Below are 25,135 nucleotides of genomic sequence, written 5' to 3'. Positions count from 1 at the left end.
TAACCTCTGCAACTATTTGTCTGAAATTGGCAGGCTCCATCTCCTCAGAGGGACCTGCTATGCTTGTAAAGTTCATCAAATTCTGACAAGAAAATACCGTATTTTTCGCTCTATAACACGCACCTGACCATAACACGCACATTGTTTTTAGAGGAGGAAAACAAGGGAAAAAACATTCTGAATGAAACAGTGGATGTATCATTTTTGGGCTTCATGCTGTGGCCACAGACATGTGATCTGATGGTGAATTTGGGGTGACCCAATGCCAAAATCCTAAGAATTCCTGTGGATCCATGCTTTGTAACCACGTTTTTGCACCATTGCAGCCCCAGGCAACAGTGGGTGCGTGATTTTTTTGGTGCAGGCTGTAGCCATGGACATGCTATGTGATCTGATGGTGAATTTGGGGTGACCCAATGCAAAGATCCTGAGAATCCCTGTGGATCCATGCTTTTTAACCACGTTTTTGCACCATTGCAGCCCCAGGCAACAGTGGGTGCGTGATTTTTTTGGTGCAGGCTGTAGCCATGGACATGCTATGTGATCTGATGGTGAATTTGGGGTGACCCAATGCAAAGATCCTGAGGATCCATGTGGATCCATGCTTTTTAACCACGTTTTTGCACCATTGCAGCCCCAGGCAACAGTGGGTGCGTGATTTTGGGGGGGCAGGCTGTAGCCATGGACATGCTATGTGATCTGATGGTGAATTTGGGGTGACCCAATGCAAAGATCCTGAGGATCCATGTGGATCTATGCTTTGTAACCACATTTTAAGTGGGGAGCGAAGGAAAAACAAAGAAGGGACATTAGAGGGGTGTGCAGAGAAGCAGCTGGCTAAGAATGCAGGAGAGGGATTTAACCGGTTGGAGGAAAGAAAGGCAAAAGTTTTCCCCCACCCAAGCCAGCCAGCCACCTCTCTCTCTCTCTCTCCCTCCCTTCCTCCCTCCCTCCCCTCTCTCTCTCCCTCCCCCCTCTCTCTCTCCCTCCCCCTCCCCCCTCTCTCTCTCCCTTCCCCACCGGAGCTTGCCTGGAGGGGAGGGGCTTTCCCTGCTCTTTGTTCCGTTTCAGCAAACACAGCAACGAAACAGAGGAGGGTGGGCAGTAAGACCCTGAGGCAGAATGCAGGAAAGCAGCCGCTTCCTCTTTTCAGTTTTCCCTTCTCCGTGAAGCGATTTGATTTTTGCCTGATTTTTCGGCTCCAGGGACCACACATTCGCTCTATAACACGCACAGACATTTCCCCTTCCTTTTTAGGAGAAAAAATCTGCGTGTTATAGAGGGAAAAATACGGTATATATTTGCACTTTGCATAACAGTACATGAATTGAAACACAGCTATGCTTTGAAATTTGCATGCCTGAATTTTGCAATGTACTTCTCCAACCAAGCAATGTACATTATGCAAAAAATGTATGTGTGCATATAAATGCAGGCAATTGGTGAAGGTAATGCATTGTTTTGGCAGAAGCTGCTTTGCAAAAATGTGTACGTTTCATATAAAAATATGAATATTTAGGAGAAATCCACACGAAAATCCTGCTGAATTCCAAACTGATATTGAAATGTGGAGAACTGAAGATAAGACTGGCAAAATGCGGAAGAGAGAGAACCTGAAACTGAATCCACCTATCCCTGGATGAGAGGATGATATTTTCCTTCAGGGAGGGACAGAATCATTCCCTCCACTAGTGCACTGACCATTCCCTCTGCTGGGAAGCAGACATAATCCCTTCTCACCTCTTCTTTCCTTCCAGTGCAAGCTGAGTCTTCTTCAGATCTGAACTGAACTGGCAACTTCAATCTCACATAAATATGCATGCGCACACATGCGCACAAATACATACATACATTACACTGCTCTGCAGTTGAGACTTCAATTTCTGGATTGTTCAATATTCCTCAGCCCACTCTTCTGGCACGGTGTTAAAAGACTTCATGTTAAGGAAGCTCTGGCAATAACTTCCCACCCTACACTTTTAAGAAGTGGATATATATTTAGAACTGTGATCTATAGCAAAGCCAGCATGCCTAAGGCCATTGGTGTGATCCAGCAAAACAGTTCCTAACGTTTTCTCCTCACCTCCCTATAGTGAGGCAGTGCACCCCTAGCTGTTGGGGGGAAAGCAGTAGCGGGGAATGGTACTAAACTCTTAACCCCTTCCACCATGCAAGTATGAAAGTTAAACGCCAGCAGTGTCGAGGGGACTTGTTCGAATGAATTCATTTTTCACAAGAGGTCTTGATTTTACGCATATGTGACCCTATATACATGCAACTGATTGATGATTAACCCACTAAGATTTATTTAATCAAGCTACAGCTCCAATAAAATGTAACCACAACATATCCTCTTAACATTAACAATGCTTGTTTTGAAATTCAAGCTGGAATAGATTTATGAACAAGCCTTGGAATGTTGCTGTGAATCTTGTTCCACGTTAAAATCTCTTTATCTGTAACCGCTGCCACAGCCTCCATGGTACAACCAAGGGAAAATACGTGGGAGCCCATCACATGTGTACAGAATTATGTGTCCACCTCTTTAAAAGTGTGTGTAGAAGAGAGAGAGAGAGAGAGAGAGAGAGAGAGAGAGAGAGAGAGAGGAGAGACTACTGCAACGTGCTCTAGGTGGGACTATCTTTGAAGGTGACCTGGGCCTTCTCGGTAGTGGTGCCCGCCCTGTGGAACGCCCTCCCATCAGATGTCAAGGAAATAAACAACTATCTGATTTTTAGAAGACATCTGAAGGCAGCCCTGTTCAGGAAAGTTTAGGGAAGTTTTTAATATTTAATGCTGTATTGTTTTTAACACTCGATTGGGAGCCACCCAGAGTGGCTGGGGAAACTCAGCCAGATGGACGGGGTAAAAATAAATTATTATTATTATTATTATTATTATTATTATTATTATTATTATTACTACTACTACTACTACTATGCCAAGCACCCTGAGGCTAATGTTTTCAGAGTTAAAATAGTTCAGGGCTCCTGCACACAAAATCAACAAAAAGCACACAAAAAGCAACAAAATCATGCCATTGTTGATTGCAATTCATAAATGGAGCAATCTGTGAGAAGCTAAGCTACAGGGAACCAGGCAGAGGGCCTTCTCGGTAGTGGCGCCCGCCCTGTGGAAAGCCCTCCCATCAGATGTCAAAGAGATAAACAACTACCTGACATTTAGAAGACATCTGAAGGCAGCCCTGTTCAGGAAAGCTTTTAATGTGTGACATTTTAATGTATTTTTAATCTTTGTTGGAAGCAATGGGGTGCCCTCTCTCAATAAGAGCCTAGATTTGGATTTTAGTGCTAGGAGTTATAAGAATTAAGGTTGCTTTATTGCAGGAGACTAACATGGCTACTTTCCTGTTGCTTGTTCTTTAGCCATTCTGGAATATGAAACAGAATATTGCCTCTTTCCTTCTATACGGTGGTACCTCGGGTTAAGTACTTAATTTGTTCTGGAGGTCTGTACTTAACCTGAAACTGTTCTTAACTTGAAGCACCACTTTAGCTAATGGGGCCTCCTGCTGCTGCCGTGCCACCGGAGCACAATTTCTGTTCTCATCCTGAAGCAAAGTTCTTAACCTGAAGCACTATTTCTGGGTTAGCAGAGTCTGTAACTTGAAGCGTATGGAACCTGAAGAGTGTGTAACCCGAGGTACCACTGTAATATCCACCCTCGATAAATAGTGGAGCTATGGATAGCCTGCAGAGCTTAGTCTCAGCCAATGTTCAGCTGTGTATTCCATGTGTGATAGTATAGAGGAGAGTGTTTCTGAGAGTGTGCAAAAGACTTTTTAAAAACCCAGTAAACAGCCACTGAACTGCCCTGCTTCCTTGCCCTCAGATTATGAACTCTTTCCACCTAGATAATGGTCTCGTGGAAGGCTGCCCATAGGGAAAACCTGGAGCATATTTGCAATCATTTGGATATATTAACTGCTTAGCTGCTTTGCTAATATGGTTTTTTATTTTTAAAAATCAGCATGACAATATATAGGCACATCTATTTTGCATCTTCCCCATGAGCTTCCAAATGAATATGGAAAATTACAAAATTTCCAGGAATTGGACATGCCAAGTTTGCTCTAGCTACAACAGAGCACCCAGCGATAACTATTCCCTAATCCATGAATGAGACTCAGTTAGACATGCCTCATTTCCTGGTTTCATTACAGTTACGGCCATGATAATTGATTTGCTTTGTGCCATTTCCCTTTCTGGTTACAGAGAATGGGTTCTCTAATAAATGGGCTTCCTCATTTTACCTTACTTGGGCCTCTGGTTCAATAAGACCTCTCCTCCTACCAGAGGGAAGGAGTTGTAGGCAGGAGCCGGTACCCAAGTCGGCAGGGGGGCGTATTCAGCCCCATGCATCATCTATCCCAGTTGCCAGACCGAGCCCTTCAGCTAGCCAATAGGGCTGGCTTGGGGGCAGGGTTTAGCTGCATTTAAGCAGCCATGATGGTGCTGTGCCCCCATTCTGCTTCCTGAATTTGTCGGATCACCCGTCCACCCTCCCTTTAGGTCATACCTATGCTGGACCATAAAGAAGGCTGATCGATGAAGAATTGATGCTTTTGAATTATGGTGCTGGAGGAGACTCTTGAGAGTCCCATGGACTGCAAGAAGATCAAACCACTCCATTCTTAAGGAAATCAGCCCTGAGTGCTCACTGGAAGGACAGATCCTGAAGCTGAGGCTCCAGTACTTTGGCCACCTCATGAGAAGAGAAGACTCCCTGGAAAAGACCCTGATGTTGGGAAAGATGGAGGGCACAAGGAGAAGGGGACGACAGAGGATGAGATGGTTGGACAGTGTTCTCGAAGATACAAGCATGAGTTTGACCAAACTGCGGGAGGCAGTGGAAGACAGAAGTGCCTGGCGTGCTCTGGTCCATGGAGTCATGAAGAGTCGGACATGACTGAACGACTAAACAGCAACAATGCTTTGACCTTGCTATGGACTTTGGTTGGTTGCCTTGGTTGCCCAGGGGGCCTGGTAGGAATTTTGATCCATTTGGCAAATTGACAACAACCTTTTGGTTTTTTGCCTACCTTGTAGCAAATCGTCAAAACTTTTTGGGTATTGCCGGTTAGGCATTGGAATATGTGTGGTGTGTTGAAGGGCAGGTTGTGGCCATCACCTACCCCTCACCTTTTGGGTATTCCGTTAAAGGGATCCGGTGGTTGTGGATCCTGTCCAATGCCCTGCTGGTGGCTAGGGCCATGGCACGACCCCCAGTGACGTCAGGGGATGCTTCTAGTTGTATTTGCAAGCTCCTCCCACTGGTTGTTAACCCTCAAATGACACCCCGATGAACGGGGTGGAGTCATGTATAGATTGTTTGATCTGATGCCTAAGCCAATACCACTCACATGCTGTAATCAATAAAGTTGTGGCCTTCTTTAGCCCATTAACCTAAAATACATGTGTCCTTGTGTCTTATTTATCACTAAGTGGGTGGCGGGTCCTCGACTCACATCCTAGTACATGTGTTTGAAGACATTATCCTTTCCTTTTAGTGCAAAAAGAAGTTGTTAATGCCTCTACTTGAGGTCTCATTCCACCAGATCAGAGTTGGAGAAGTTGTGGACCTCAAGATGCTGTTGGACTACAAAACCCATCATCCCTGAACCCCTGGTCATGCTGACTGGGGCTTATTTGGGTTCGAATCCCAAAAGATATTGAAGACCACAGATTCCTCACTCCTGAAGGAGATCTGAGGGCTTGGCTAGTTTCTGGGAGGGAGGGAGAGGAAGAAAATAAAAATTAATTTAAAAAGGGAGGGGACTCAGATATGAATTCTTTGTAAACCCCCATCCTTATACAAGTCCCATCATCCTTAGCTAGCAAGACCAGTGGTCAGGGATGATGGGAATTGTAGTCTGAAAACAGCTGGAGAACCCCCATTCGGGAAACACCATGCTAGAGGAACAGAATGCTTTAATCCACATGAACTGCACAAATCTAAATTTCCGGTATGTGACTGAATCCCTCTTTCAAAATACCAACAATCTGGAGGCGACCAGAATCCATTAAAAAAACAAACAATGCAGAGTCTAGAAAGCATGCTAATAAAGCAATGTAAATATCCGTGTGTGTGTGTTTTTTAAAAGGTTTTCATTTTATTATTTGAAGACAAAATAAAAAATAAAATAAGGATCATTAAGGAAAGGCAACATTTTAACCAGGAGAAGACGACACATTTGGAATCTGAGAACGGAAAAGTTAAACGGCGGTTGTTGTCAGAAGAGCAAGTCACAAACATGCTGTTAAAACAGGTCCATTTCACAGTTGGTGTTTTTTCCCCCTCCAGTTAGTTTTTAAAGCGTTTCAGTGTACGACACAGAGGCAGTTGGAAAACGGAACAGTCCTTCCTTCACAGCAAGACATGACAATTCAGAAAAGAGTTTTGTGGCAGTTTTAAATGCTCACCTCAATGACTTCTTATGCAAAGAAGAAATCATAAGCACCGGTAAGTATGTACAACCCAACCAGGCCCCCCAAATCCATCATGGTCCATGCATAAATTCACCAAAGCCAATAAAAACACATGCACAAAAAAGGTGGGTTTTTTGTTTTAGTTTTAGTGGCCTGGTTTTTTTTTGGGGGGGGGTTGTTAAATCACCTTTGTGCTACAATAAATGGTTTTTTCCTGTTTTTGCTACATGCAACAAAGCTGTCATCTTTGGAAATTAAAAGCTCAAGGAAGGGCACACAATATTGTTAGAATTCTTTTAGCTTTGGCCCAAGACTCCTTGGCTGCCCTTTTTGTTGTTGTTGTGAAATCTGTTCTCGCACATCAAAGCCGCCCAATGTGCTTCAGTGCTCTTAATGGTGGTTTGGTGGAGCCTGGGCACTTGGGTTCTGCCTGGGAGACTTCATATTGTAAGGTGACTTCAGTATGGAATGTTTGTTACCATATATACTGATGCACAAACCCCCAGTTTGGAACCCAATGAAGATATTCCTGTTCATTTCATTCCATGGCATTTTCAGGTGGACTGTTGGAAGCCGTCCAGAGTGGCTGGGGCAACTCAGTCAGATGAGTGGGGCACTATTATTATTATTATTATTATTATTATTATTATTGAATAGGACATCCCTATTTGCACTGGAGAAATGTTGGAGGGTATGTGGGTGGGAACCACAGGTCAGTCGTCGTCGTCGTCGTCGTCGTAGTAGTAGTAATAAATTTTAACAGGTGCCCCACAAATAGTTTAAGCTTGTTCTTCAGAGGGGGCCAGTGCCTAAGGGAAAAATATGCCATCTATTGTATTGCTGGGTACAACAACAACAACAACAACAACTAATAATAATAATAATAATAATAATAATAATAATTTATTTATATCCCATCCATCTGGCTGGGTTTCCTCAGCCACTCTGGGCGGCTCCCAACAGAATAATAATAATAATAATAATAATAATAATAATAATAATATAGCAATAAAACATCAAATATTAAAAACAAGGTTGCCTTCAGATGTCTGATGGGAGGGCATTCCACAGGGCGGGTGCCACCACCGAGAAGGCCCTCTGCCTGGTTCCCTGCAGCCTCACTTCTCGCAGTGAGGGAACTGCCAGAAGGCCCTTGGAGCTGGACCTCAGTGTCCGGGCTGAATGATGGGGGTGGAGATGCTCCTTCAGGTATACTGGGCTGAGGCCATTTAGGGATTTAAAGGTCAGCACCAGGTCAGGGGTGCCAACTTGAATAGCATTTTTTGGGGTGGAGGCAGATAAGCCCCCCACTGCATAATCAATCACAAGATGTGGCACATGGACACAATTTGAATGACAATGCTTAGTGGGGGCCCGGCCCCTCAAATATTTTATTGGGGGGCCTGTACGGACATCAACCCCTAGGAGTTGGCTCCTATGTAGTGGAAGAGGAGAATTAAGCAGTGGCTATACAGTTTCTAGGGACGCGGTGGCGCGGTGGGTTAAACCACAGAGCCTAGGACTTGCCGATCAGAAGGTCGGCAGTTCGAATCCCTGTGACGGGGTGAGCTCCCGTTGCTCGGTCCCTGCTCCTGCCAACCTAGCAATTTGAAAGCACCTAAAAGTGCAAGTAGATAAATAGGTACCGCTCCGGCGGGAAGGTAAACGGCGTTTCCGTGCGCTGCTCTGGCTTGCCAGAAGCGGCTTAGTCATGCCGGCCACATGACCCGGAAGCTGTACGCCGGCTCCCTTGGCCAGTAAAGCGAGATGAGCACCACAACCCCAGAGTCGGTCATGACTGGACCTAATGGTCAGGGGTCCCTTTACCTTTTTATACAGCTTCTTGTTGCACATGCGGATATAAGTCAAACAGATCAAGTCAAACACTAGGTTGTTTGCAAAGAGGGCCAATCAACAACTCACACCTACCCATATTAATCGCTGGATGGTGCATTAGTATATATGGTAACCTGCAGCTCAATTTGATAAACATCAGAGCAAATCCTATGAAAATGAAAGAGGATTTGCAAAGGCTAAATGATCTGAGAACTGAATCCATCCTTGTATATTTCCTTAAACAGTGGAAAGAAAAATAAACTGAAAATGCATTTCAAACAAGAATTAAAACAGCATTTGATGTCTTAAAAACTTCAAAAGGCTCCTGCCTCAAGATATCTTATTAGACAGAAAATAAAATTCAATTTAAAAACAAAAAAACTAACAACTTTTATGGCTATGAATACAATTCACTCAAATAGATTTAACATTTCTTAGGCTGATCAATTTTTTTCTCTTTAAAATAGCATTTCATACATTTGAAGGTATCAAAAATACATGTTGTCGAAAATTAGATTCATTTCATATTTAGCGTTAAGAGCCAGCCTCTTTCCAAAGCACAAGTCAAGAGGCACAAGAGATAACAACAGTATTTTTAAACATTTTCTGTTTTGTTTTTAGCAATGTATACAGGAAAATATTGTTCGGGATGCAAAATCCCCAGAGGACACTTAACACAGTATCTATTGTGCACCTGTGTATGTACAGAGTTTTTAAGCACACAAAATTGTGCATTTTAATGTACCAAAGTTGAGACTTTTAAACTTACACTCAGTTGCATGGATAGCAACAAGTTACAATAAGAATAGGAACAAGGACAAGAAAAAAATAAAACAAGCAACTTGCTATATACAAACAAGGCCGGACGGCATTAAATCAGGTCAGCCCAATATGCTTTGCATCCTGAGCAACTGAACCAGCATCCTCTGGGGAACCGCAAAGGATTCTGGGTACATCTATGGAATCCCTTGCTGGTTCAGTGGTAACCCTATGAATATTGTCATCTCAAGCAACCAATAATTTTGTAGTCAAGACGACTCTAGCACTTAATCTGTCTCATGCATTTCACTTTAGATGGTGTTTTCTCTGAGGGGGAAGCCAGGAGCCCCAACGTCCTGCCAAGAGAGTGTTGTGTTTCATAAAACATGCTGCCCATAGCTGTCAACTTTTCCCTTTTCTTTTGAGGAATCCTATTCGGAATAAGGGAATTTCCCTTAAAAAAGGGGAAAAGTTGACAGCTATGATGCTGCCAGCCATTTAGACCACAAATTTGACATATAAATAGCATGGTATATGAATATAATTTCCGTATCCGGGACCGAGGGCCAAAACCTTTAGTCAGAGTCAACACCTGAAAGGGGGCGGGGAGGAAATGGGTCAGGATGTCACCAGTTGCTGAAATTGAAGTGGGACAAAAAAAGAGGAAGAAATCAGAGAGTTCTCTCCCTGCTTCCTAGAGAAGTATTGGGTGGAGAAGATTTGTGTCACTCTTGACTCCTCACGTCCATGCTCCTTGCACTCCACTGACCAGTTGAGGGACCCTGAAAAACTGAGCTGGGAGTGGTGGGTGCAGAGACAGCCAGTCCTGTTTTGCCACCTGAGGTGAAACAGGAAGGTGACACCCCCCTGCTATAGAAAGCTTCACTTACTAGGGTTGCACAGTGGTGGCTTCCAGCAAGATCTCACCAGAAGTGGCCATCACAGCTTCTCCTTGCTTCTCTGGTGGCAGGGAGGGGTGGTTGTGGGAGTGCCATGGGGTAGCTAACTGTGGGGTTCCTCAGCCTGAGGTGGCTGCCTCAGTCTGCCTCATGGGCAGGCTGGTTCTGGTGGTAGTAGTAGGGCTCACAGAATACTGCAGTATTTGTTTTCATGCAACCAGGAGAAGGCAGAACGAAAGACGCAGGCCTTGCATCTTCTTAGGATGCCTGTCTCTGGAGCTTTAGTTCCAGCCGGAACTCGCCGGAACTCAGTTCCAGCACCTTACAGGTGGGTGCCATTGCGTGGACAGGCGGAGTCCCCCCAAACCCTGGGCGGCCTCCCCCATGTGGAATAATGACTCAAGACAACGTGCTATGGGATTAAATTGGCCACAACTTTATTATATTTCAGATGTGGGTAGACCTTGGCTCAGGCATCACTCCCCAGTCCCCAGCCAGGGATCTAGGGAACATCAGGGCTATCCAGTGTGTGGGGGGGATGGGCTGGCTCTGGAGAACATATGTTCAAGCAGAGATAGCCGCCCCCATTACGCCGCCGTCGCAGGGGAGAGCAATGACGACCTCTTGGCGTACGGTCAAAGTCTCCCCTCAGAAACCCCTTTAATGGGCAACCCTGGTATTGCCGCTGCAAAGAGGAAGGGGGTGTGGGTCACTGCTGCACGCCCCCCCCCCATTCAGGAAGATAGACTAAAGGATTCCACCCAAGGCCTGATACCGCCAAAGTTGTGACGTTTTGCTACGGGAAAGGCAAAACCTGCCAATGCAGGGGAATTCTTTTCCGGCCCTTCAACAGCAACCTTGATGTAGCAGCGCCCGCATACCTGTGAGGAAAAGGTTAATCTGCAAAATAAGACTTAACTGAGGGTGGGTAGGGTGGGAAAAGCTCTGGAGCCAAGTGAGGATTCCCAGGTAAGATCCTCCCTCTATTGTGTGGGCAGGTAGTCCCTACCCTACCTGGCCTGGTCTTCTTGGCAACGCTTCCCCCAGGTGGGATTGGACAACTGACTGAGGTAGGTGGAGACCTCCAGGTATCCCACCTGGGGGAAGGCGAAGCCAAGCCTGTGCTGATGGAGTCGCACCGGGTCCAGGGGCTGCACGCGTCCACGCAAAGGGTGCCCCCTGTTTAATGTGGGGAGCGGTTGCCACTATAAGAGAACAAGGGAGGCATTTATGGTGAGTTCCAGCACCTATTTTTCTAGAAAAATAGCACTGCCTGTCTCCCACAGCGTGGTTCTACCTTTCAGCAGAATTAGTGATCTCTTTCATCGTGGATCAGCTGTCTCCTTGTTCTTCTGAACCTTAGTTTGTCAGCCATTGTGCTCAGCTCCTGCCCGGAGCAAGAGTAAGGAATCCAGACCATATTGTCATGGTGTGGGTCTTGGCACACCATGAGGGTACCCAGCCTTCTTGTTGTTTTGAAGAGAGCATCGTGAGCAGAAGCCAACAACTGAGCTTCTCGCTACTCTACCGGCACAGGGGAAATCTGCCGTTGTGACACCACAACATCAGAAGATGAGGCATCCACTTTGCCTGCCGTACGAAGTAAAAGAGCACAATGACTGAAACGAGAAGGAACCCCAGCATGGAGGAACTTGCCTCTGCAACCACACACAGAGACACACAGGGGCCTGTTCTAAAAATATATTTTGCTGATGGCAAAGTTTGACACTTTGCAGAAACTCTGAATTCAGAACCTTAGAAGCCTCTAAGCTGCACAGCATCTTTTTCAAACACACTACAGCCTTGTTGTTGGTAAGGCGGCACTGGAGATATAAATAAATACATACATGTATGTATGTATGTATGTATGTGTGTATATATATATATATATTACATAACAGTCACAAGCCATGTGTTTAAAAAGAGTTGACCAGCAACTTTGTACATTGTGTGTGTGTGTGTGTGTGTGTGTGTGTGTGTGTGTGTAATACATGCAACAGATAGATGCACCATTTCTTTCCAAAACATTTCTCTTTAAATACCCCAAGCGTAAACGTTCAGGATAAAACATTCCATTCCCTATATACACTAAACCCCTCTCCCCCTCTCCCTCCTCCCCACCACTTCGAATCTTTCATTGGCTCCATTTAAAAATATTTACACTTCAGCAATGAAGTAGTAATTTATAGCTTTCTGTGTGGGGTGCCTTTGCTGTATCTACGCATGCATGCATGCAAAATGACCCAATCATTAATGAATGTGTAGTAGTTAATTCAGAAGGCAAACAGAGAGGGGTGTTTTTAACTGGACAGTGTTTGAGCCGGGATTTCAGTAAGTGGGCCAGCCTGACAGCAATGAATGATGGGTGCAAATCTAGCTAGTTATACATGAAAACCGAATTTTAGGCCGAGAATTAATTTGGGAGCTCTTGTGATCTGGAGATACGTGAGGGCTCTGATAGGATTAAGCCCACGTTTACGTGATTCAACCCAGCTTAGTGGCTTTCATTGCAGTGTTATTCATTTCACTTAAACGGAAGCATGTTGATTTATCAGCTTTTAGTCGCAATTGCAGAACAGCTTGTCAGGACCATATCTTTCTTGAACTTCCTTGTATGCATCCATAGCTTCAGGGAGCGTGCCGATGTCATTAAATTGCAAGGTACAAGAGGACAATTAGCAACCCCTAGCGCTGAAACAAGTAAACACCTGATGTTTGTTGAAATGTAATTTTGCCTTCTGAATTCTGACTGTTTCTACTTTGAAATTTTAATCTTAGGCTCTGACAGCTATGCAGTGCACTCCTGTGCATGTCGACCCAGAAGTAAATTCTGCGGAGTTTAATGGGATTTGCTCTCCAGTAAGTGTGTATAGTATTGCATCTTTAAATATAATGTTGACATGCCCTGACTGTTCTGAGCTTAGTAAGCTTTAAGTAAGAAATCCCGTAAATTGCCAAAATACTATCAAATGTGAAATGCTGTTGCTTCCCAGCTATCATGTATTGCCCAGTATCAACGCTCAGATCCAAAGAATTAAAGTCAAATGCCATTTGATATCAAATGCACATATCAAGTATTTGAACACTTTGAATTTTCAGCAAATATGTGTGCATACAGCAAGGTAGGGAATACTCAACATTAAAATTCGGGGCAGAACATGGGACGGTTTCAGGCAGCAGTCCCCCCCCCCCCGACTTAGCATCCACCATTGAATTCATCATGCGAAAGGCTGGGCTGGATGAATCCCAAGCCGGAATTAAGAAATATCAACAACCTCAGATATGCAGATGACACAACCTTGATGGCAGAAAGCGAGGAGGAATTAAAGAACCTTTTAATGAGGGTGAAAGGGGAGAGCGCAAAATATGGTCTGCAGCTCAACATCAACAAAACGAAGATCATGGCCACTGGTCCCATCACCTCCTGGCAAATAGAAGGGGAAGAAATGGAGGCAGTGAGAGATTTTACTTTCTTGGGCTCCATGATCACTGCAGATGGCGACAGCAGTCACAAAATTAAAAGACGCCTGCTCCTTGGGAGAAAGGCAGTGGTAAACCTAGACAGCATCTTACAAAGCAGAGACATCACCTTGCCAACAAAGGTCCGTATAGTTAAAGCCATGGTTTTCCCAGTAGTGATGTATGGAAGTGAGAGCTGGACCATAAAGAAGGCTGATCACCAAAGAATTGATGCTTTTGAATTATGGTGCTGGAGGAGACTCTTGAGAGTCCCATGGACTGCAAGAAGATCAAACCTCTCCATTCTGAAGGAAATCAGCCCTGAGTGCTCACTGGAAGGACAGATCGTGAAGCTGAGGCTCCAATACTTTGGCCACCTCATGAGAAGAGAAGACTCCCTGGAAAAGACCCTGATGTTGGGAAAGATTGAGGGCACAAGGAGAAGGAGACGACAGAGGACAAGATGGTTGGACTGTGTCCTCAAAGCTACAAACATGAGTCTGACCAAACTGCGGGAGGCAGTGGAAGAAAGAAGTGCCTGGCGTGCTCTGGTCCATGGGGTCACGAAGAGTCGGACACGACTAAATGACTAAACAACAACAACAAAGCATCCACCATTGCACTAGAAAATTGACATCCTTCCTTCCCAGATCCTCCAAGTGTCCCTAATCTTCAGGGACATCCCTGATTTAGAGAAGCCATCCCAGTTTCTTATTTGATCCCTGGAATGTCCCGCTTTTCCTTATGAAGTCCCTATTTTCACTGAAGAAATGTTGGAGGGTATGGAGTTATCTGACCCCCGAGCCATCTGAAGGCAGCCCTGTATAGGGAAATTTTTTAGAAAAAATGTTTAATGTTTTATTATGTTTTTTATATATGTTGGAAGCTGCCCAGAGTGGCTGGGGCAACCCAGTAAGATGTGTGGGGTATAAATAGTAAAATTATCATTATGGAATGGGACGTCCCTATTTGCATTGGAGAAATGTTGGAGGGTATGCCCTCTCCACCCTGATCGCACATAATTTGGTGATAAAACCAACAGTACAGTTTGTACGAAGGAGAAACGGTGGCCCTTCAGACTCCAGCTCCCAGCTGCATCCAGTATGGCCAGTGGGAATGGATAATGGGAACTGCAGTCCAACAGCATCAGAAGTGCTGCATTCATTCATCATACCATAATCTCTGGTTAACAAGGGGCTGAGGTTTGTGATAGCTGTACAACCAGTACCAATGGGACAAAAGAACCTGGCATACTAGACGCAGCAATGTTTCTATAACGATAGCTTCCACTCTCTCAAAAAGTGCTAACATCAGCCCTAAGTGAAGCTTGGTCTTTAAAGAAGTTTATGCAAGACGCAGGGCCACCTGCATTTAAAGCAGAACCATATCACTTTCAACAGTCAGGTCTTCCCTGCAAATATCCCGGGAGCTGTCGTTTGTAAAGGGTGCTGAGAGTTGGGACCCCCCAATCCCCCCAGAACTACAGTTCCCAGACTTCCCTGTCTACAATACCCAGGCTCTCTAGGGTCTTCTTCTCCCATCACCCCCATAACAAACCACAGTTCTCGGGATTCTTTGGAGGAAGCAATGACTGTTTAAAGTGGTACGATACAGCTTTAAATGTGTCGTCCAGACGAGGCCACTGTATTAAAATGAAACGGAATAAAATGAAAATGTCATCTTTTCTTTGTACAGTAACTATAACATCAGCAAAATGGGGAGGGCGGGGGGGGGGGACACACAAGTTGTTTGGGAATGGAGGTGGTGTTAATTTGACTAAAAGATCCAGGTTTTTGGCTTGTTTTTACCGCAGAAGATTAGTTTGTAATTCTGAAATGAACATTATTAGATAGTTTCCCTCTATTTTCAGCTTAGTACAGAGACTTAACTGAGATTAATTTCACCCTTCATTTCACTTCATAGATTGCTTCATGATCCAAAATGTCCTATGTAATAATGAGTTAAAGCTCAGATTTCCAGGGGTGTAGAGTGAGAATTTTGGACCAAGGTCACTGTGCCCACTGGGTTTCTGTGTGGGGCCACACAGCAGCTAGAATCTTGTACGAACTTGGGCATGAGTTTTGAGGTACACTTATATTTCAAAGTTTGGTCTCTGCAGTGTCTACTATAATAAATGAGGGCAAACTATGGAGGTTAAGAATCGTGGTTTTCAAAATGCCTTTTGCTCCAACGCCATAGAGAATACAACACTTCAGTTTTTGGGATTGGTCCATGGTTGGTGAGAAAAATCATCTCTCTTATCCTGCATGTTTTATGGGAATAAGCCATCAAACCCCATTGCCTAACAAACCCCTTTTGAGATGAGAAGGAGAAGCTCGCAGGCATCCTACAAACAGAATTGCCAATTCTACCCCCGTCGCAGAAGCAACATGTAGATTGCAAACCTCTTTTGATTCAGTATCGCTTTTAACTGTCCTGGTTCCCCACAAAGACCTTTGGGAACGGTAGACTTGTAAGGTGAAGAAAATAATCTGCAGCAGCAGCTAGCTGAACACCGTAGAGTAGCTATGACCCGAAGGAATTCCTCTCCCTCTACAGCAGCTCCCAGACATGCAAATATCAAAAGTTAGGGCTTAGTTAGGAATGCTTTGTGCGACAGTTTTATTGCCCTCTCCCCAAAGCACTACCTGGGGAGATCTTTGTGTGTGATTCCTCCCACCCACCCTATGGGGGCAGACTGACGGCAGAACAAATCCCCCTCCCAGCTCAAAATGGGCACCCCTCTTTATCCCCATTCCCTTGGTGTGCCATTTCATAGCACCAATCGGCTGCCCCGCTGGCACCGGTTCATTCTTCAAGCCAGCCTTATCTGTCCTAACACCAATGACCATGTCCTGTAGCCAATCATATTGGGCCGCACAATGAGGTCACCGACACCATCAAATGCTATCAGCGCCGCGTGAGTTGCCCTCATGCTGAATGATGCTCTGGGACATCACACAGCCCAAATCTGATTTGCTATGTGATGGTGCAACACTTTGGCTAGGAAAGAAGAGTAACCTTGAAACAAAAAATGGCAGCCAATCAGCAGTTGATTGGGGCTGGGTACACTAGGAGTAGGAAAGAAGGCAAAAAGAGAGAGCTCTCACTCCCCCTTTTTTTCTTGCAGGATGAACACTACCATGAAGCCAAGTGAAGTGACTGTCTTAGGCAGCTGATTTTGGGTGAGCTAGCCATTTAATTTATTGTTATGCCAGGGAGGGGAAAAGGCTCTGGATTTTTCAGTTTCAGGTACCAAAATAAATCGACTGGCCTCGCACATTACACACCATGCTCATCCACCTGTCTATTTCTCCTATGTCTGGAAAGCACGGGCCTAAGGAGTTTTCTGCTTCTCCCACACTTTCTGTGCATGTGTCTGAGTGGTTTTGCCTTTGCCCTGCTGCTCCCCCCCCCCCGGAAAACCCACTCTTTAGTGATAAATAGGAATAAACGGCGATCCGCAGAAAACCCAACTGCCGTTTGTTCCAATTTGGCGCGAAATACTGGGTTTTCTTGTGGGAAAGCGGTGGGGCAAATGGAGGAGTAAATGGAGACCTGTGGGTATAGGGCAGTATATAAATGTTAATAATAATAATGATGATGATGATGATGTGTGTTTGGCTCACATTGCTGCTGTTCCTCCTCAGGCAGCAAATGGAGCTGTATCCAACATTAACCCTATTCAAAGCAGACCCATTGAAATTAATGTATCTGGCCAACTTAGGCCCATTAATTTAAGCAGCTCTTCTCTGAGTATAATCGAAAGCCCATTATCTTGGGACATGAATGCTTTTCATTTCCCCGAAAGCCCCTTTTGCACATGGGGAAAAGAAAGCTCATTGGATAACCTTTCTCCCTGCCCTATTAAAAGCACAGAAAAACCCTTAACCATCTGGGGTCAGCCTCCCTGTTTTCAAGATGGTTGCACAGGCATGCATGTTTCCAAGAGACAAACCCATTTTTCATGCTGCACCTCAGAAATGCATGGTAAATCTGAACTGCATCTGGCAAAGACGAGAATGCAAAGGTTGCTTTGAAGCGAGACCTCTCTCTTCCTCCATTTGCAATAATTGCGATCACATCCTGAAGGCAGTACTGAGGGGGAACAGAGCCACTGCACAGCCTTAAAGATCGCTGCTGTATACCTCAGCCGTGTTGGAACTGGACTGATCTTCTGGAACCATTCGCTGGCCTGTGGAAATGTGCAAATCTTCATGTTCCACCGGCCGGCTGCTACCTAGCGCCCAGGATTTACCATCCTCGCCGGTGCCATACGACTCCACATATATCCTGCGGATGCTCGGCCTCAGTTCCTGGTATTTGCCTTTCCCTTCTTCCGGGAGGCTTGTAGCATGAGGTAAGAACGTGCTGCGCGGACAGTCGATGGAGATGCTTATCTGCTCGCTGCCAGAGGTAGGCTCTTGCGAGAACTCCATAGCTCGTGTGAGATGTGGAGTATACAGACCTTCGGAGAGGGAGATGGACTGGCTCTCGCTGTGAACGCGCAGCCAGCGATGGTGCCGGCTGAAGTAGCTGGAGTGCTGATGCTTTCCGTGTTTCTTCTTGCCCAAGAAGCTCAAGGGTTGCCTCAAACTGGCTGACTTTTCCGTGCATTTCGGGGAAAGCCCTCCTCCCAGACACAGGCTTTGCAGGTGCTCCTTAGACTGATCGACATCAGCCTCCAAGGTATCGCCCCCTCTCAAGTTCTGTTTGGGAGTCAAGCAAGGCTTGATGTCGTGGATCTGGAGAACGTCTGGTGCGCTGCCGCTCAGGCAGCTCACGGCCTGGTGGGATATGTCCTGCGAGGACGAATAGACCAAATCCAGCTCCCTCGGGCTCAAAGCATCGCTAGAGTCGTAGTCACTGTCGGTTGGAAGGAATACTTCCGAGCAGCCTTCTTCATCCGAGTACGGCTGGGAGTCTGCAAAGAAGAGGAGGACAACGGATGAGTCACTGGCAGGCTGTACACCCAATACTGTCGTACCTTGGTTTCAGAACAGCTTAGTTCACGAACAACTTGGAATGTGAACGCCGCAAACCCGGAAGTAGGCGTTCTGGTTTGCGGACTTTGCCTCGGCAGCCGAACATCCAGCGTGGCTTCTGATTGGCTGCAGGATGCTCCTGCAGCCAATTGGAAGCCGCGCGTTGGTTTCTGAACATTTCAGAAGTCGAACGGACTTCCGGAACACATTCTGTTTGAAAACCAAGGTACAACTGTACATACATTAGATGCAGTAATAGGGCAAAATTTGTCAGGAGTGATACTAGCTATTTCTATAATGCTTGTAGTGTGAACAAGGGGGGGCACGGGTGGCACTGTGGTCTAAACCACAGAGCCTCTTGGGCTTGCCGATCAGAAGGTCAGCGGTTCGAATCCCTGTGACGGGCTGAGCTCCTGTTGCTCTGTCCCAGCTCCTGCCAAACTAGGAGTTCAAAAGCATACCAGTGCAAGTAGATAAATAGGTACCACTGTGGCTGGAAGGTAAACGGTGTTTCCATGCACTCTGGTTTCCATCATGGTGTTCTGTTTTGCCAAAAGCGGTTTAGTTATGTTAGCCACATGACTGGGAAAGCTGTCTGTGGACAAATGCTGGCTCCCTCAGCCTGAAAGTGAGATGAGCACCGCAACCCCATAGTCGCCTTTGATTAGACTTAACCGTCCAGGGGTCCTTTACCTTTACCTTTACCTAGTCTGAACAGAAGTCCATATAATTTATCCTTTGAAATATGACTATGCTGACAAACAGTTGATATGCTTTATTACAGCAGTGCTTTTTTCTGGGGGTACACAGGGGTAGCATACCCCTAAACATTTTGTGAATCTAAGTTTGGCTTCATTGAGGGGCAGTATTTCAATATGAGTAAGAAAATGAGAGTACCCCTAAACATATTTTTTTTAGAGAAAAAAAGCACTGATATTAAGACAGATCCTATGCTCTAGTTTCCACGAACACTAAGGCAACTAAGTTGATAGCACCTAGTGAAAAGCAGTTATGGGTTGGTTGGATTTTGCAGATTTTGCATTTATCAGTCTCTTGCAAATTGGGTTTTGCAAAAAATAATAATCATGCAATTTAAATGGAATTAATTCCTTTTGAAACAATGTATGGATGGGATTTCCTGTGGTGTCACACGATATCGCCTAATGAACTCTAAAAGGGGAGGTGCTTAAGAATTTGATGAGGTGTGCTACCTATCCTATTTTAATAAAAAAAAATTAGGCAGTATTTAATTTCATAGTGGGACCATTGGATTTGGTGTAATTCTGACCTTCCTTTGTCACCCTCTCATTATGTCCATGACACTGCATCCTGGAATTGTATCAACTGTAGGGATCTATTCCAGTGTAGCATTCCACTGGAAAAAAAAACTCAGGTCACAATGGTGTAGGGACACTAGCAATGGTATATATCTAATGTAATGGGCTTTGACCAAATCCTAAAACTCTCCTGTAAGAGTATCTGCAGCATAGGACTGTGCTTTAGTTTTTGAAATATTCGCTTAAAAGTGTACACTGCGAATGGGGTAAGTACATGCTTGTAGATACATGTACCATATAGGTATATTTTTTTTGTCAGGGAGATGTGATTGGCTGTGGCTTCTTGTTCATTGTATACTCTGTGGCAAATCCAGGCTTGCTGCAGCATAAATCACCTCAAGTATTTGAACGGCTTCCCCAAAGAAACTTGTGGACTGTTTGTGGAACCGTCAGACCCTAGAGTTTAGATCAGAGATGAACTTTTCTTTACATGAATGTCGACATTGTTACCCTCTCTTTCCCCATAAGTTGGAAATTCACAGCTATCTTACAGATTCAGTTTGCTGCGGAGGAGGGATTTCTTTTTTGTCATGGAGAAATATTTGGCGCGGTACTAAGTTGGACCTGTACAAACTACAGCAGGAATAGCCAATGGGGTTCCATATGTTTCGGACTACAGTTCCCATAATTCCTGACAACTGCCCATACTGGCTGCAGCTGATGGGTGTTGTAGTTCATTTTGAGGGCACCATGTTGGCTACCCTTGCTGCAGATTCTTGACAACGCAACTTCAAATGGGTAAGCCAATTAATTAGCTTTCCTTTCTGCTGTCTCCAAACTCACCTCAGATATGTTGCGTCCTGCTGGAACAAGTCTGGGCAAGTCTCTCCTTATGTTCCATATTTGGTTGCCAAGGCATTATCTTGGGTAATCCTTAACTTTTAAGGTAAAAGGGTGATTAGGAGTATATTGATAAGAAGATGATTACTAAGGTGGGCTCTTAACTTTCTATCTTTTCTTAAGTATAGCCTACAGAGACAGCCTTCAGGAGTGGAGCTATCTAGGTTGACTTAGCTGCCAACAAGTCTAAAGCACTTGAAATTCAAATTACCGTATTGACCTGAATAGAAGCTTCACTTTTTCCCTAAATTCCGACCATGAAAAGTTAAAGTGTGGCTTATATTAGTGACCATACAGTATGCAGCCAGGAGCGTGGGGAAGCGGCGGCCACCCTGTGCGTAATTCCCCATCCTCTCCCCCAAGGCCAGAAGGGAGAGAGCGAGGAAGGGAAAAGGCTGCTGGCTCCTGGGCATGGTCAGCCAATTGGTGCCAAAGAAGGATAGAACATTTTTTATGTATGCAATAGCAGCAGCAAGAATACTCATTGCGAAGTATTGGAAGACACAAGATTTACCCACCCGGGAAGAATGGCAGATGAAGGTGATGGACTATATGGAACTGGCGGAAATGACTGGCAGAATCCGAGACCAGGGAGAAGAGTCAGTGGAAGAAGACTGGAAAAAGTTTAAAGAATATTTACGGAAATATTGTAAAATTAGTGAATGCTAGAAAAATTTTGGAATGAAGTTATATGGCTTTAGTGGAAATGTTATAAGGAATTAAGTAAAAATAGTATATTTATACTTATAAATATTTATAAAGTATAAATAGAGTATTAAAGGAAAAAATAAGGTTAGAATGTGTTAAGATAATTATAGGATTGAAAACAGAGGAAGATGGAAAGGAATTGCTGAAACAATTAACAGAAGTGGAATACGAAAAGGGAGGTGTGAGGAGGTCGCGGAAATAAGTGAATGAGGGATAGGATGCCGAAATTGTTTGATGTGTTTTGAATTGTTTTTATTTTGTTTTGTTAGTTTGATGTGTTGGTGTTGTGTGGTGTTTTTGTATTGCATTGTATTGTTTTCTTTTTCTTTTTTTGTAGTGTTTAAATTGTTGGAAAAGTAATAAATATTATTTTTTTTTTTAAAAAAAGGAAAAGGCTGCTGGCAATGCTGGTGCAGCTTATATTTGGGCCAATACGGTATGAGCTAAAATGGTGTATTCACAACGGCTAATATCCAGTTTTTGACTTGTTTGGAGTAGACCCATTGAAACTAGCAGGGCATAAGTTAGGCAGCTTGTCCCTGAAAAGAAACTGAAAGGGACAAATTCATCCATTCAGGACAGCAGACACCAATGGACCACCTAGGCCAGGCATTCCCAAACTCAGCCCGCCAGCTATTTTGGGACTACAATTCCCATCATCCTTGACCACCGGTCCTGTTAGCTAGGGATGATGGGAGTTGTAGTCCCAAAACAGCTGGAGGGACGAGTTTGGGGATGCCTGACCTAGGCTGATGGAGTCATCTTGGAGCCTGAGAGAACATCATTGATGTGGGAAGTCTGTAGTTCTGACTAGATAACCACAAGAGGCAGCAGAGCACAGGTCCAAAGGTTCCTTCTTAGTTCTGGCCTTGTTGTTCCTGAGGCTCATCTCTTTATAACCATTTGTGTTCTGGGGTCCTTTTCTTCTTCATCATTACTCCGAGCTCAGCTGCCTGCTGCCTGCTCTTCCAATCAGCCAAAAATCTCTCTTTTCTTTGTAGCATTAGATAATGTACCAAACTCTTTAGTTCAGTGATAACCATCTGATGTTAGCAGCCTTGCTTAATTTGATTTTTGCAAAGATGTTGTTCCCTTGCACAAACCATCTGAGTGCAATTGAAGAATGCCAGCTAAACTAAATCACTAGACCCATGCTGCAGAGAAGCATAGCTGTCAACTTTTCCCTTTTCTTGCAAGGAATCCTATTCGGAATAAGGGAATTTCCCTTTTAAAAAAGGGAAATGTTGACAGCTATGCAGAGAAGTCACCTGTCCAAACTGCAAGAGAAGGCCAGAGGAGCAGAGAGGCGATGTGAAGACAGGAGAGGTGTCACAGGCTGGAAGGAAAATGAACCCACAACCCTCCCTCCCATTGATATTTATTTTTTAATTTCTCCATGAACCTTAAGCTCTGAGCTGCAACATACTAGGAGACAAAGCAGAATTCTACTTCCAGGATGAAGAAGGCCAACACTGAGCTGGAAGTCAATAGTTGGCCCTGAGATTACTTAGCCATCTCCACAGGCATCTTGACATCTCTGTGGCAAGTTTTGCACTCCTGACCTGTATCATTTAGCAGAAGTCACCATGTGAAAAGTGCCCACCAGTTTCCTCATTCCCCCACATGGAATGGACAATCTCATTGTGTAACGGGCAGCATTTGTGTGAGGGACCCTAAAAAAATGGTACAGCTATGGCTGGTGTGGGTGCGTGATCTACATGACAGGTGTGTGGATTGGATCTCAGTATTCTATCGCTGTGTTTGCAAATGGCTAAAAGCAGGCTTCCTCACTCTGCTTTTAGCCATTTGCCTGTGGCTTCCTCACTCTGCTTTTAGCCATTTGCCTGTGGCAAATAATAATAATAATAATAATAATAATAATAATAATAATAATAATAATAATAATTTTATTTATATCCCGCCCTCCCCAGCCAAAGCCAGGCTCAGAGCAGCTAACAACAGTAAAATAATACAGCATTCTAAAATCAATTCATTATAAAATCAGTTCAAATCAAATTGATTGGGCTAGAGTTCTCTGAAGAATTACCAAAGGAGGGGGTCAGGCTGTGCCTTGGCCAAAGGCCTGGTGGAACAGCTCTGTCTTGCAGGCCCTGCGGAAAGATGTCAAGTCCCGCAGGGCCCTAGTCTCTTGTGACAGAGCGTTCCACCAGATCGGAGCCACAGCCGAAAAAGCCCTGGCTCTGGTTGAGGCCAGCCTAACCTCTCTGTGGCCCGGGACCTCCAAGGTGTTTTTGTTTGAAGACTATAAGGTCCTCCGTGGGACATACCAGGAGAGGCGGTCCCATAGGTACGAGAGTCCTAGGCCGTATAGGGCTTTAAAGGTTTAAACCAGCACCTTAAACCTGATCCTGGAGTCCAGCGGGGGCCAGTGCAGCTGGTATAGCACCGGGTGAATGTGATCCCGCGGCGAGGACCCTGTAAGGAGTCTCGCCGCAGCATTCTGCACCCGTTGGAGTTTCTGGGTCAGTCTCAAGGGCAGCCCCACGTAGAGCGAGTTACAATAATCCAGTCTGGAGGTGACCGTCGCGTGGATCACAGTGGCTAGGTCAGGGCGAGAGAGGTAAATATAAACACAGGCAACCTTATGGTTGCTGGGCAAGTCATAAGCTACAATGCCCACATGCTTCTGAGTCAGAAGTGATGGAGAATTGTGCCCTTTTCTTGCCTAGACCGAAGGGGAGTAAAAAAGCTTTTCCCTTACCGCTCAAGACTTTTCTCCGGTGGGTCTCCATCTCTGGCGAGGGTGGCGGGGATGGAAGACAATCGAGGTGAGACGATGTTGAACTTATCTTCTTTTGGATGGGTTCTTCTGACAGATCCACAATCTTTGCTACCGGCAAGCCAGCAGGCGGCTGTCTGTACCGTGCGTATTGTAGTGCTTCATTGATCCATCTCATTTCACGCCAGATTTCATCGATTTGCTATGTGAAGAAGATGGTGCAGATATATATATATATTAAAACAACATTGGGTTTATGTATGACAAGTTTAAATAGATACCTCATTGTTAATTACAAGAGAAGTGTAATGATGACTGGCAGTTCCTATAGCTTTAAAGGGGGTAAGGAAATCTGTCATTGATGTGGTTCAGCCTCCCCTGATCTCTGAGATGAATAGTCTTCTTGTACTCCCAGAATTATTGCTGTGCCTCAGCCATCAATTTTCTGACAGAGGGCGATTTTTGCCAACTTCTTCTGGCAAGAAAGGTACAGCTTTTCTTTCTTGCTGGGACTCGGCAAGAACAATTCCTGATTCTCTAACATTCCTGATTCTTTACTACAGCCATGCCCAGTGTGGCTAGGGCAACCCAGTCAGATGGGTGGGTATAAATAATAAAATTATTGTTGTTGTTACTCATAGAATCATAGGGCTGGAAGGGACCCCAAGGGTCTTCTAATCAAACCCCCTGCAATGCAGGAATCTCAGCTAGTCCACCACCTTCTGAGGGAGACCGTTCCACGGTCAAACAGCTCTTCCTGTCAGAAGGTTTTTCTGTATGTTTAGTTGGAATCTCCTTTCTTTTAACTTGAGGCCATTGGTTCGAGTCCTACCCTCTAGAGCAGGAGAAAATAAGCCTGATCCATCTTTCATGCGCAGCCCTTAAATATTTGAAGATGGCTATGATATCTCCTCTCAATCTCCTATTTTTCAGCTCCTTCGACCATTCCTCATAAGGCTCGGTTTCCAGACCTTTGATCATCTTGGTTGCTTTCCTCTGCACACATTCCAAGCTTGTCAACATCCTTCCTAAATTGTGGTGCCCAGAATTGGACACAGTATTCCAGGTGTGGTCTGACCAAGGCAGAATAGAGTGGTACTATTACTTCCCTTGATCTGGACAC

At 44.8% G+C, this 25,135-nt stretch overlaps 1 protein-coding gene across 4 annotated transcripts in view; it reads right to left on the bottom strand.

Moving 5' to 3' along the window:
• Nucleotides 1-16,059: 16,059 nt before the first annotated feature.
• Nucleotides 16,060-25,135, bottom strand: part of ANKFN1 (ankyrin repeat and fibronectin type III domain containing 1) — a 281,459-nt gene continuing 272,383 nt past the window's right edge. For all 4 annotated transcript variants that reach the window (XM_081849564.1, XM_081849563.1, XM_081849562.1 and 1 more), the window contains 2 exons: nucleotides 23,995-24,214; nucleotides 16,060-18,326 (listed from right to left, as the gene is read on the bottom strand). In XM_081849564.1, the coding sequence (XP_081705690.1) occupies nucleotides 17,530-18,326; nucleotides 23,995-24,214 (1,017 nt within the window). In that variant the 3' untranslated portion in view covers nucleotides 16,060-17,529. The remainder of the gene's footprint in view (nucleotides 18,327-23,994; nucleotides 24,215-25,135) is intronic.

Source organism: Podarcis erhardii, assembly GCF_964252035.2.
Source record: "Podarcis erhardii genome assembly, chromosome: 2".
Taxonomy (NCBI): Eukaryota; Metazoa; Chordata; class Lepidosauria; order Squamata; family Lacertidae; genus Podarcis; species Podarcis erhardii.
This window is presented reverse-complemented; position numbering and strand designations above follow the sequence as displayed.